Raw genomic sequence first — 12,724 nt, 5'->3', positions numbered from 1 at the left:
TAAGAAGTCTTCATATTATCATGTCATATGTGGAAAGGTACCAGAACAGTGACACAGAGTATGAGACTCCCAAAGGCTATCATCACCCTGACAGTTGCTATGATGATGATGAGCAGCCTCTCTACCGCGACTCCAGGAGGTCACCAAAAAGACGCTTGCTTCCTGCTACACCACAAGGTGTGCCAGGTAATTGACCTGCCTCATCGTCACACCATGCACTGGTTATGATGATACACAGGAGGGGCTATTCGGTGAAAGTTGATTTCGTGTTGCACAGGTCACAGGAGGCCATCTTTCAATTTTGAGTGTCTGCGCAGACAGAGTAGCCAGGATGAGCTTCCACATCAGCGCACTGCCCTTCCACTGCACCTGATGCAGCACCAGGTAACGACCGGTGGGTGCAAATGCCCTCTTTTTCATGTATTGACACCCGAATGTTGCCATTTGTTCCAGGTCATGGCCGTAGCGGGCCTGGACTCCAGCAGAGCCCACCGCCTCTCCCCGACACGCTCCACCCGTTCCTGGGCCACACCCCCCGCTACCCCGGCCAGTAAAGACCAGTCTCCGTATTACACCCCTCTCATCCGCGTGGACCGCGCTCAAAGGGAGAGCATCGCCAGCAGCCATGTGTCGGTGCGTAAGAGCTCCTGGTACACGGACGACCCCGACTTCTCGCAGAGGACGTACTCGCCCATTCACCTGCAAGTGCCGCCTGACTACCACAACCACTACCAGAAGAGAGGCAGCGCCACTAGCCTTGTGGAAGCGGTGAGTTTTACTGTAAATTCACTTGACATTATTTTTCCTCATAATATTCCATCCTTTCGTTAAGTTTATTCTAAAAAAAAAATGACTTTATTTTCATTAAAGAACGGCAGATTTTCTTTTTGTAATATTCTGATTTAATTCCCATAATATTTTGAATATTAACATTCATTCATTCATTCATTTTCTACCGCTTATCCTCACAAGGGTCACAGGGGTGCTGGAGCCTATCCCAGCTGTCTTTGGGCGAGAGGCAGGGTACACTCTGGACTGGTGGCCAGCCAATCACAGGGCACATATAGACAAACAACCATTCACACTCACATTCATACCTATGGACAACATTACGCTGCTAAAAATGTATACAATTATTTTTGTCATTAGAAGGCGACATGGTCCATTTTTGCTGCTGTTATTGTTTTCTTGTTAAATAATATTTTTAGAATGGGGCCAATAAAAAAAGCTGCTGTCGGTTGCAAATGGCCCCCAGGCTGCACTACCTGTAATGGAATCGACTGCTCCCCCTATAGGTTCAAAAGGGCAGGCCTATAACTTGACATTTTACAAATGTTCTTGGTTTTTGGAGCAGGTTTTGATATCCGAAGGCCTCGGGAGGTATGCCAAGGATCCCAAGTTTGTTGCCGCCACCAAGCACGAGATAGCAGACGCCTGCGAGATGACCATCGACGAGATGGAGAGTGCGGCCAGCCACCTGCTGAATGGCGGCATGGCGCCGGTTATCAACGGGGTCAACGTGTTTCCTCTGCTGCCTCCGGGGGACTACGAGCCGCAGGACCCGGCAGCCAGCTACAGCGACGAGGAGCCGGAGGCGGAACCCAGGGCTCCCTATGAGGAGGACCTGGCAGATGAGATGATTTGCATCACAACTTTATAGCAGGAGTCGATCCAATCAGTGGAAATACAAGACATGTTGCATTCTTAGGCTCTGACCAAAAGAAGTGCCTTCAACACTGAGGAGACACGCCTGTCGTGTGATTTTTGCAAAGAAAAGTTCTCTTCCTGCCAGCAAAGGACGTCACAGCCCTGCGGAGCACCGAGGGAGCCGACCTGACCTTCCTGTCAAAGGGCTTGGGCCTGGGGGTCCGGGCAGAGAGCAGCAAGCGTGGAGGACGCTCTTGAGGGCTGCTCGGTTAAGGTGATGACAATCAGATGTACGATGTCATTACCTCAGTCACTTTATTAAGGTTTGGCATATCATGCAAGTTTTCAATGCAAAACATACAAAGGCAACCCCCCCACCCTGCCCCCACCCCACCTCTAGTCTCTCTCGTCCTTTAACTCAATGGATCCCCTCGTCTGTGGTTCGTGCTCCCAACACAATATGCAGGAACTAACATCCAACTTTTGAGTGATAAATGCACTAGCAGGCACACTTAAGAAGATTTCATAGTTGTAAACTGTAGGATATGATGCCACACTCTTTGTAAAGAGATATTCTATATTTGGTAATTATGATCAGCAATATGGACCATACTGATGTGCTCCAAAAGCACTGCTTAGCTCCCCTTTCATCTGTGCTCATGTTCGGCCCTTTTTTCCACGCCTAAAGGATCACATGGAATCGATCGTGATTTCAGTGCATTTTTGCTGGAGGTTTTGCATGTGCACGATGTCGTGCACTGGGACCTCCAAAGTCTTTTTACCACCTCGGTTGACTTGCAAGTCATTTTCATGCAAGAAATGAGGTCAAGGGAATTGATTTGCTAATTGCAGCCATTTTGAAACCTTTGCAAAGTGCCACACAAGTTAAAAGTAAATGAAAGTAAAGCTACTCTTTTTACAATGTCTGACACAGACTAATACTGACACCTAGTGGCGTCTTATAGGTACTGCTAGAATTATAACGTGAAAAGTTGTTAATTTGGTGAAATTCAAATTTGATTAAGTGTATAATAACAGGAAGACAAAATAAATACTATTGGCCAGAGAACAGGGAGGGAGGCGTTTGTAAGCAATACTGACACCTAGTGGTCATTTAAGGTAACTGCTGAATCAAAAAGATAGAAGGGCGATTGACTCACACAAACCATTGCAAGACACGTGAAGAAACGCGTTTATGGTCCAATACTGCCACCTAGTGGCATCTTTTGGTCCTGTTGGATTAATAAGCGTGTCCAAAATATACATTTGTTGTAGTGTAGATGCTTGTTGAGTCTCTTATAGGACGTCGCTTGGTGCAAATGAGTTTTGTTTGACATTTAAGGGCAAAATTATGGCAAATTGTTCAACTTTTGTGGCATTTTATTTTGAAGGTTTCATTGCGTGGCGTAAAGTGGAGCCCCCTTTTATCCATACAGCACTTGTTTACCTTGTTTAAAAAATGCAAAAATGCTGCTTTTGGTTGTTAGTTTAGATTGGAAGAGAGACAATAGTAGATATGATGGTTGCCCCCCTGATTTTTTTTGCATGTTTGCATCATGAAAGAAATGTAAATATTAGTCAATGACAACTCAGCAGAATTTATGCTTTGCTTTTAGCAAAACACCCCCAGACCATCACACTACCACCACTATATTTGACTCTTTCAAAATGTTAAAATTTTGAGTATTTTCCCAAAGGTCTTGGGGATCATTCAGATGTTTTCCCAGTTTTGATGGTTTTGATCTTGGAACTGGTTTTTGCCCAGTGCCTTTCTTCTGGTGGTGTCATGAACAATGACCTTAACTGAAGCGAGTGAGGCCTGCGCTTCTTTTGATGTTGTCATGGGGTCTTTTGTGACCTGTTGGATGAGTCGTGGCTGCTCTCTTGGGGTCATGTTGGTTGGCCGACCACTCCTGGGAAGGTTCACCACCATGTTTGTGGATAATAGCTCTCACTGTGGTTGGCTGGAGTCCCAAAGCATTAGAAATGGCTGTAGAATCTTTCTGTGTTCAGTTGTGTTGACTTCATATTGACTAATATTTAATATTTCATTTTGACAAACATGCAAAAAAAGGGGGCAAAGCCTTGATGAGAAAAGACTTTCTATGGAACGTGTCAGTGGATGAGGAGGAGACGTCCTGTGGGATGTTGGCGAGACGGACCCCCATCCCGGTCTCTCTGGGCCTGTCTGGCGTCACGTATACCTCGTCTGACGGGGAGGCGACAACATATCATGGTCTCGGTGTGCCCGTGTCACAGCGTCCCTCCAAACAGGGTCGAACATACGGACGATGTCTGATGACGTGACAAGAATCACCGATATTTCCGTCTTTTCATCCTTCCATTTTCGCTCCTGTCGTGTTAGCTTGGCTTGAAAGGAACTCCGGTTTGCTCTGCTGGAACCCGGCGGAACCCGGCAGAACCCAGACCCCATGAGGGTCTCCGTCTAAGTCAGTTCTGGTGCGGTTGGCTTCATTTGAGTTCACATGAACGGATCTGTGTTGAAATCCATGTTCATGGATCATTCTGTCTGTTCTCCTGCTCTCTCTGTGGTATGTCTGGGCTCGCCTGCCTGCCTGCCTAGCAGGTGGTGGGCAGCTGCTGGATCACATGACAGTAAATCAAACACAAGGGAGCTTAAGTATCCACCCTTTTGATGATATTATCGATATTTGGATCCAGCGTGAACGCCAAATGAAGCCAACCTAAAATGTGCAGCAGAAGTGACCTTTTTTTCTTTTTGTGTGTGAACGCAACGCAGCTGTCCCGACCTTGTAGATTCTGTCCCAACTTTGTGTGCACTTTGAAAGGGCTCTTTGAATTGTTTGTGAGTTGAAAAAAAAAAAAAAAGAAGCCAAAAGGGTGTTTTCATCCTTTTGCGGATGCCAAAAGGAAAGCACATGAAGCGGCACATCGTAGTCTTCGTAGCAAATGAAGTGAAGATATGCATTCTTTTACACTAAAGATGAAATGAACTTACTTTTACCTCATGTCAGGGATTCCTGAAGAAGAAGAAGAAGAAGAAGAAAAAATAAGAGTACATAGTGAGCACTAATGATATTTCAATATTAGCACATAGCTGTTTGTCTTTGCACAAGTATTAAGTGTATTGTGCTTTTCTTCCTCCTTTTTCTAAACTCATTTGTGTATGAAGGGTCGGAGCGTTTTTTCTACTCTTTTTGTGACGTACACGCTTTGCTGGAGTTTGTCACTCACACGTCATCTCGCAATGTCGACAGTGACGGAAAAAGATGTGCTCTGCTGGGACACGCTAAACAAATGTCCAGTTTACAGCAAAACGTGACCTTTAGTGCGGCGGCACGCAGGGACAAAACGCTCAACCGCATACAAACACACAAAAAAACACAACGGCAAAGTACGGCAAATTCACCAAACCGACCCCACGGGTGTCCGAATCCTAAAGGATGACACTTGGCTGCTTGCTTTGTGACTGAAAAGCAGATTGGTAATATCCGCTTCACCCGTCAATATTTCTTGGAATATGACTTTATTCACTTTATCATCTTATTTTTCTCTTTTAAAAAAAAAAACTTTCTTAGTTTTTCATCATCTGGACACTTTACAACAAAGACACTCTCAAATGTAATTTTGACTCTTTTTTTTTTTGACCAATATAGTTTCTTCACATTTATTTTTATTTTTTTTCACATTTATATTTTCTTCACAAAAAAATGACATCTCTTTATATCCATTTCAAATTTATTTTCAACTTTTAACCCAGAATATTTTGACTTTCTCATCTAATTTTTCTATGAATTATTTGATTCTTGAATATTATAACTTTAACAGTCCAAGATGAGGTTAATTTTTATAAGATTTTGACTTTTTTGGAATTTTTTTCACTTATATTTTAACTTTTTTTTTATACATTTTTCATTCCATTTTTACTGCTGCTGTTGGATTTCCTCTTTAAAATTTTCTGCTAAATTATATTTTAGAAATGCGCCCCAGGCCGCAAACGGCCCCCAGGCTGCACATTGGACACCCGTGACATCAATGCTGCAGAATGGAAAAACAACTGCAAATGAAAAACACTGAAAATGCAAAAAATAAAAAACTGCGTGAGAAACAGTTTATGATTTTTCTTTTGCGTTTGTTTGTGATCCTGCAGCATCGCCGTGGCAACAACATTTCGAATTTGCAGCATTTTCCCCTGGCTGGTCATTTGGATCATTTCCGTGTTTGTTGTGTGCTTTGCCCCCCCCCCCCCCCGTCGGCCGCCGTAGCTTTTTTGTTTCCTTGGTACGGTTCTAAACACCGACTTTTCTTCATGTTCTGAAAGCAAGCTGCATTCAAAGACCAGATGTAAAATAGGACAAAAGAGCCGTGCTAATAATGTTCTCTACTTGAAAGTCTTGATATTTTGCTTTTTATTTTTTTTCTCTTTGATTTCCATCAATCTTAGTAGCAAATGCGTGAATATAACTTGATGGTTTTGTAACAATGCATTCTCTCTTTTTTCTATTTCTCATTTAATCTGTGTTTTTTTTTTATTATCATGGAATAAAGTTGTGCCGAGTCATGCTTTGTCATGGGTTGTTGTCATTCCTGCTTCTGATGTGACCAGTCGGCTTTCAGGCCGGAGCCACTTTGTTGACGGCCATCTCCACTGTGGTGGCCGCCTCTGAGGTCTCCTCATCGTCCTTCGGCTTCCACGGCTCCGTGCACAGCAGGAAAGGCACCACGTACTTGCGGAACTAGCACAGCGTGTGAAGGAAATGACGTAGTAGCGGTCAGGATGTTTAGGAAGATGATTGTCAATCAAGTCACATGTTTTCTTTAATTTGAAAGATTAAATAAATGCAACAATGTATATTTATATATAAGTACTTGGAAATGCTAATGAAATTCTGAAGAACAAATCGGATAATGTTTGTAGCCGTAGCAAAGACATGTACGTTTGAGTTGTGTGTATGACGTTTTTAATGCCCTCTAGCGTTCAAACTGTGTATTGTTAGACAGTGTCACATGACGGGGGAAGGTCACGTGGTAGAGAGAAAATGCGGGAGCTATTCAAGATGCTAGCAGCACACGAACAATCCCTGTAAAATGGAATTTAATAACCGAATATCCTAAATTTATGGTCAGAATGCGCACACGGTATGTCATCGTACTTTAATGTTTGTTAGAATATTTCATTTCACTGCTATGTACTAATTTTATACCGTGTAATGCTTATTATTGTCTCAATTGCCTTAATTTGTAGTACCAGGAAGTATTTCAGTATTTCATACCAGACACCAGAGGGCGTAGTTGAGTAGTTGAATGATTTAGAAAATCATTTCTTTGAACGCGACTCCAAATTGTCAATAGGTATGAATGTACCTTCACTTATTACGAAGTACAAGTACCCGAGTACTTTTATTTGAAGCTATTATTTACTCTTTGGCAGAAATATTTATTCTATTCCAATTTTGCATCCCTGCACTTGCCATTGATGACCACTAGATGGCACAGTCTTGTTGAAGCATCAGTGGTAACTCGCAAGTGTGTAGTACCTGTTTGTTGCAGTAGATGTAAATGACGGGGTTGTACACGGTGCTGGTCTTGGCCAAGTACACGGGTACTGTGGCCACCAGTGGGCTCATCTCCACGGAGGGGTTGAAGGCCACCAGCATGGACAGAGCTGCGTAAGGCAGCCAGCTTATGAGGAAACTCAGGATCATCAGAACCACCATGGAGGCCACCTTCAGCTCCGCTTTAGCCACCGCGCCCCCTTCCAGGCAGGCCAGCTTGGACACCTGGCGTTGGGGAGGTCAATAAATGTAATTTATTATGGATTCTAAGCCTGCTAAGTAAGTCATCCTAATTGGAAAAGCAGCTAATTACATTTCATGTGCTTGACATTAATGCTCCCTAAACATAATAATAATGCAAAAACAAACATGTCTGTCGTGTGGGACACCGTTTGGGACGGCTGAAAACGCTTAGTTTCAAAAGGCGTGTTAAAACTGCGCCTTTGTGATGTCACAGAGGGGCGGACTTCCTTATATGGGCGTGGCTGTAAACCAGATAAGGTCTCTGCTCTGCTCCTCTGATTACGTTGCTAGCTACAATTAGCCACATTTGTTTACAATTCCTGGTTGGGGTTCCTACCAGCAAAAGAAATGCATTTTAATCTGTCAACGCCATTACACACTGGATGGCCGAGGGTGGGATTGAACTAGCTGTGAGGTCTGCGTGCTAACCACTCGACCACCGTGCAGCCATGAGTATAATATGTCCTGTTTAAACATTTACTCGATCTATGTGATGGCTATTAGCTGCATAAAAGCTATTATGTATATATAATATTAGCTTTTATATTATTATTAGCTTTTATTTTGTAATTACTAATTAGACATATATATAAAACATTTATTATTATTATATTATTATTATTATTATACACATATAGCCCAATAATAAACATATTGTGTGTCAATGAAAAGTGACCATTTACATATATTATTAGCTTTTATATTATTATTAGCTATTATATTATTATTACTAATTGACAATATATAAAACATTTATTATTATATTATTATTATATTATATTATTATAATTTATTATTATATTATAATATACATATAGCCCAATAATAAACATATTGTGTGTCAATGAAAAGTGACCATTTATATATATTATTAGCTTTTATATTATTATTACTAATAGACATATATATAAAACAGTTATTATTATTATATTATATTATTATTATATTAATATATTAAAATATTATTATTATATTATATTATATTATTATATTATTATATTATTATATTATTATATTATTATATTATTATATTATTATATTATTATATTATTATATTATTATATTATTATATTATTATATTATAATATACATATAGCCCAATAATAAACATATTGTGTGTCAATGAAAAGTGACCATTTATATATATTATTAGCTTTTATATTATTATTATCTATTATATTATGATTACTAATAGACATATATATAAAACATTTATTATTATTATTATATTATTATTATTATTATTATATACATATAGGCCAATAATAAACATATTGTGTGTCAATGAAAAGTGACCATGAGTGTATTTGAGTGCCGGTAAGCCCACCTGGTGTAACGTCCACATTAATTTGGAGTAGGACACCAAGATGACGACAAAGGGGACAGCGAAGCACACGGCAAAATAAACCAGGATGTAGGACACATGGTGGGGGTCCCGGCTGCGCCAGTCCGGCGCACAGGACGTCCCGACCCCCTCCGGCTCATACCTTCCCCACCCGAGCAGAGGGGGCACGTTCCACGTGAGGGACCAGATCCAGGACAAGGCGATGCCAGCGAGCGCGTGCTTCTGCTGGAAGAGCATGCGTCCTGCTGGCTTACAAACAACAAACATCCTCTCCACGGCGATCAGGGCCACGGTGCACAGAGATGTGATGCCTGTAAAAGCGGACAAAAGGCGTATGAACTCGGAAAAAACATCTCTGATGCTGTGTTCACTCACCAAACAAGGACACGGCAAAGCCCTCCATCACACAGCCTGTTCTTCCCAGGGAGAAGTACCCATGGGCGTTGTGGACTACAGATAAAACCCCTCCGGTTCCGGCTGAGCCCAGGTCTGCCACGGCCATGTTCAGTAGAGCGTAGTTGAGCGGTTGCCTCAGCTGCTTGTGCATCAGGGACACGATGATCACTGTAGCGTTGAGCACGATGGCCGGCCCGGTGAAAAGGGCCATGACCACGGAGAGCAGGATGAAGCCGCCGTGTGACAGCGGGGGCTCCCACCGCGAGGAGATGGAGGAATTGTGTGGAAAAAGGACGTCGGGCATGGATGCAGTCCTCTCATGCTCCCACTGGAGAAGACCTTCGACGTGTGAGCGCTGCAGGCGCAAGTGCCGAGATTACACGCCTGAAGGAGGAATAAATCCTTCAAGATCTGGATTTGACAAAGAGTAATTCCCGCAAATGATCGTCTGTGACCTTTCACCTTGCTTCATCGTGGAAGCACTCACATCGGATAAACCCTCGCTCATTCATGCGAGTGTGAAAAGTCATCATACTGAAACTAAAAACTACATTCTTGACTTTTTAAAAAGCATTCATCTCCAGGCATCTCTGATTTATCCGGGTTTGGGAAAGTCGAATGGATTTCTCGGAAAACCTTCAGTATATAGTACAAAACTAGTCCCTTTACCTTGTACTTTAGCCTTCCATAGAATCAAGTGCCCAAATAAAGCACCCTACTTCTACTACTATTACCAGTTCCTACAACTACTACTGTCCATTTTTATTGAGGGTGACTGCTAAAATAACCCACCATGGGGCCAAAGAAAGTTGTGATTGTCAGTAACTTGATAAAAGTCCAGAATGTACAGTTTTTCTTTGTATTTTTGGGTGTCGGGAGAAGAGTAATTAGATGATTTCCTATGGCAATTTTTTTTGTGGTACCATAATATTGGCATTCCACAGGGTTCATTCCCAGAGCCCCTGTTGTTTTTTGTTTTTTTAATAACAAACATTAATCCAACCTTTTTCTGTCCTCACTATTGTAATGGTAATGGTAATGGTAATGGTTTTATTTCATTTGAACATGCCTTATACTTTAGTCTTCCGCAGAATCGAGTGCCCAAATAAAGCACCCTACTTCTACTACTATTACCAGTTCCTACAACTACTACTGTCCATTTTTATTGAGGGTGACTGCTAAAATAACCAACCATGGGGGCTAAAGAAAGTTGTGAGTGTCAGTAACTTGATAAAAGTCCAGAATGTACAGTTTTTCTTTGTATTTTTGGGTGTCTGGAGCAGAGTAATTGGATGATATGATTTCCTATGGCTGTGATTGGATGGCGACCAGTCCAGGATGTGCCCCACATCTTACCCACAGTCAGCTGAGATCGGCATCAGAATACTCCTACGAACCAAATGAGGATAAGCGGCATAGAAAATGGATGGATGATTTCCTATGGCAATTTTTTTTTGTGGTACCATAATATTGGCATTCCACAGGGTTCATTCCCAGAGCCCCTGTTGTTTTTTGTTTTTTAATAACAAACATTAATCCAACCTTTTTCTGTCCTCACTATGGTAATGGTAATGCTAATGCTAATGCTAATGCTAATGCTAATGCTAATGGTTTTATTTCATTTGAACATGCATCAGATTACAATTGAATGCATCCCATAATCAGTTCCCAGTTCCACATGTCCAAAAGGAGTAGGAAGAAGCAAAGCTTATTAAATCCTACCCCTCCATCTGGTACTTTTACAATCAGTAACTGTTACATTTGTTCACTTCCTGCTTTCCATAATACAGTTTAAGGATTTTTTTTTATTATAATTTTTTTTTTTGAATTTTGAGTTTTTAAATTTTTTACGAGGTTATAGGTATGAGGTGATATGACCATACAATGACATTATGTGTCATTATTAATTATATTATATCAATTATACAATTTTCTCTATGAAGAAATTGAAGAAAATTCTTGCTTTCTGTAATACAGTTTAAGTTTTGTTTTTTTTTTTTTTTGTTTTGTTTTTTTTATTTTAAATTTTTTGTCCCTTACTGAAATACGAGGTGATATGACCATCCAATGACATAATGTGTACCATAGTAAGTGTCAATATAGTGATATATATAGCACATCATGATCATGATCATGGTTCAAGACTCTTCGTCCTTGTATTTAGCAAACACCTAAACAGCTACTAAAGTAGTGGATGAGCTGGAGCCTATCCCAGCTGTCTTTTAGGGTAGTGGACACACACTGACCAACAACCATTCAACCTTTACATTGAGCAGGCTAACATACATCATCATCATCATAACGTTAAGAGTTACATGAAGAACATCATGTAACATGTTGACCGCGCTGTGGTGCATCCACTTTCCGATAAATCCACACTTACGTGATCGGAATAACACAAAAGCGGCCCCCCCTGTCAATGACGATGTTCCTGAGGTGTAAGGTTAATCCAGCCGGGATTGAACACGCCTGGAGGCGTCCCATGTTTCACCTTCTAAGAGGTTTATCTCCACTTAAGTCAAGACGCGGATTACAACCGTTTGGGTTAAGAGTTCAGCGCCTCATGGAGTCCACATTTATTGGAAATGAATCTGCGTTTATGCAGATCGCCTACAGAGCCGCCGCAATGGCTTGCTCAAGGACACTTGGGCAGGTTTGAGTTAAGGACTCCCCCCCCCTGACGTTTTATTGGACAGTTAATTAAAGCATCAGAGGCAGTCAGCATCGTGAGGTCACGCCGCCTTATCGCCACGTTGCAGACGTTTCAGGGCTCCTCACAACTTTGATGTACGACGCAATTACCCAACAAATAAAAGCTTCAGGTTGAAACACCGCAGCTGGTGGTGGCGCTTGCCGCTAGTGGTGGCTGGTCTCTGTGGGCAAGGGGTTGTTATTTGGACTGAATATGCATCTTAATGTCTCACGTGTTTAAATGGCTGATGGAGAAGGTGGATGGAGAAGTCGAATCATCTACTAAAACCTTCCATGGAGCCACTCTCCGACCTGCGTGCTCTCATTGCTTCAATCCAGCAAGCAGAAACTTCATGGTGTATTCTCAGTAAACAATCGTGTTTATTTATCTGGTTCAGGGTCACATGAGTCAGTGATGTGATCCACTACACAACCAATGGACAGCAGTTTGAAGTGTGTGAGTTATAAATAGCTCTACATTCTTTTGCTGCTTTTGTCTTGGATGTGGAGAAAACCCTCAAACATAACATAACATCACATAACATAACACAACATATAACACAATAACATATAGTGTCTTATAATAATGTTCTGGGGTTAAAATTGGAATTGAACACAACATAACATAACACAACATAGAGTGTCTTATATGCTCTGGGGTTAAAATTGTAATTGAACATAACATAATACAAAACAACATCACACAACATAACATCACACCACACAACACAACATAACATAACATATAATGTCTTATGTTCTGGGGTAAAAATTGTAATTGAACATCACACAACACAACATCACATAGCATAACATAACATAACATAACATAACATAACATAACATAACATAACATAACATAACA

General features: G+C 41.3%; 2 protein-coding genes across 35 annotated transcripts in view; one reads left to right on the top strand and one right to left on the bottom strand.

Annotated features, from left to right (window-relative positions):
• The window catches only part of cacna1da (calcium channel, voltage-dependent, L type, alpha 1D subunit, a), a 68,165-nt gene extending 61,973 nt beyond the window's left edge, over positions 1-6,192 (top strand). For 24 of the 34 annotated variants that reach the window (XM_058046081.1, XM_058046095.1, XM_058046096.1 and 21 more), the window contains 4 exons: positions 38-186; positions 278-384; positions 454-768; positions 1,355-6,192. In XM_058046081.1, coding sequence (XP_057902064.1) covers positions 38-186; positions 278-384; positions 454-768; positions 1,355-1,660 — 877 coding nt within the window. In that variant the 3' untranslated portion in view covers positions 1,661-6,192. The remainder of the gene's footprint in view (positions 1-37; positions 187-277; positions 385-453; positions 769-1,354) is intronic. The other 10 variants (XM_058046093.1, XM_058046092.1, XM_058046094.1 and 7 more) reach the window with 1 other exon arrangement.
• LOC131099991 (parapinopsin-like) lies at positions 5,444-9,499 on the bottom strand. The gene is made up of 4 exons (XM_058046098.1): positions 9,148-9,499; positions 8,755-9,083; positions 7,167-7,409; positions 5,444-6,365 (listed from the first exon to the last, which is right to left on the bottom strand). Exons 1-4 carry the CDS (start codon positions 9,470-9,472, stop codon positions 6,243-6,245), a joined length of 1,020 nt encoding a protein of 339 aa, XP_057902081.1. The 5' UTR covers positions 9,473-9,499; the 3' UTR covers positions 5,444-6,242.
• Between the last annotated feature and the right edge of the window lie 3,225 nt (positions 9,500-12,724).

The sequence above is a fragment of the Doryrhamphus excisus genome, chromosome 1, assembly GCF_030265055.1.
Source record: "Doryrhamphus excisus isolate RoL2022-K1 chromosome 1, RoL_Dexc_1.0, whole genome shotgun sequence".
Taxonomy (NCBI): domain Eukaryota; kingdom Metazoa; phylum Chordata; class Actinopteri; order Syngnathiformes; family Syngnathidae; genus Doryrhamphus; species Doryrhamphus excisus.
Note: the sequence above shows the minus strand (reverse complement) of the source record. Positions and strands in the feature narration are given on the sequence as shown.

What these genes read in the sequence shown, in the direction of transcription:
- LOC131099991 (XM_058046098.1), bottom strand. Translation starts at nt 9,472, where the DNA reads ATGCCCGACGTCCTTTTTCCACACAATTCCTCCATCTCCTCGCGGTGG. An exon ending in CTTTGCCGTGTCCTTGTTTG is followed by an intron (nt 9,084 to 9,147) that starts GTGAGTGAACAC and finishes CCGCTTTTACAG; the next exon opens with GCATCACATCTCTGTGCACC. An exon ending in ACATCTACTGCAACAAACAG is followed by an intron (nt 6,366 to 7,166) that starts GTACTACACACT and finishes ACGCTGTGCTAG; the next exon opens with TTCCGCAAGTACGTGGTGCC.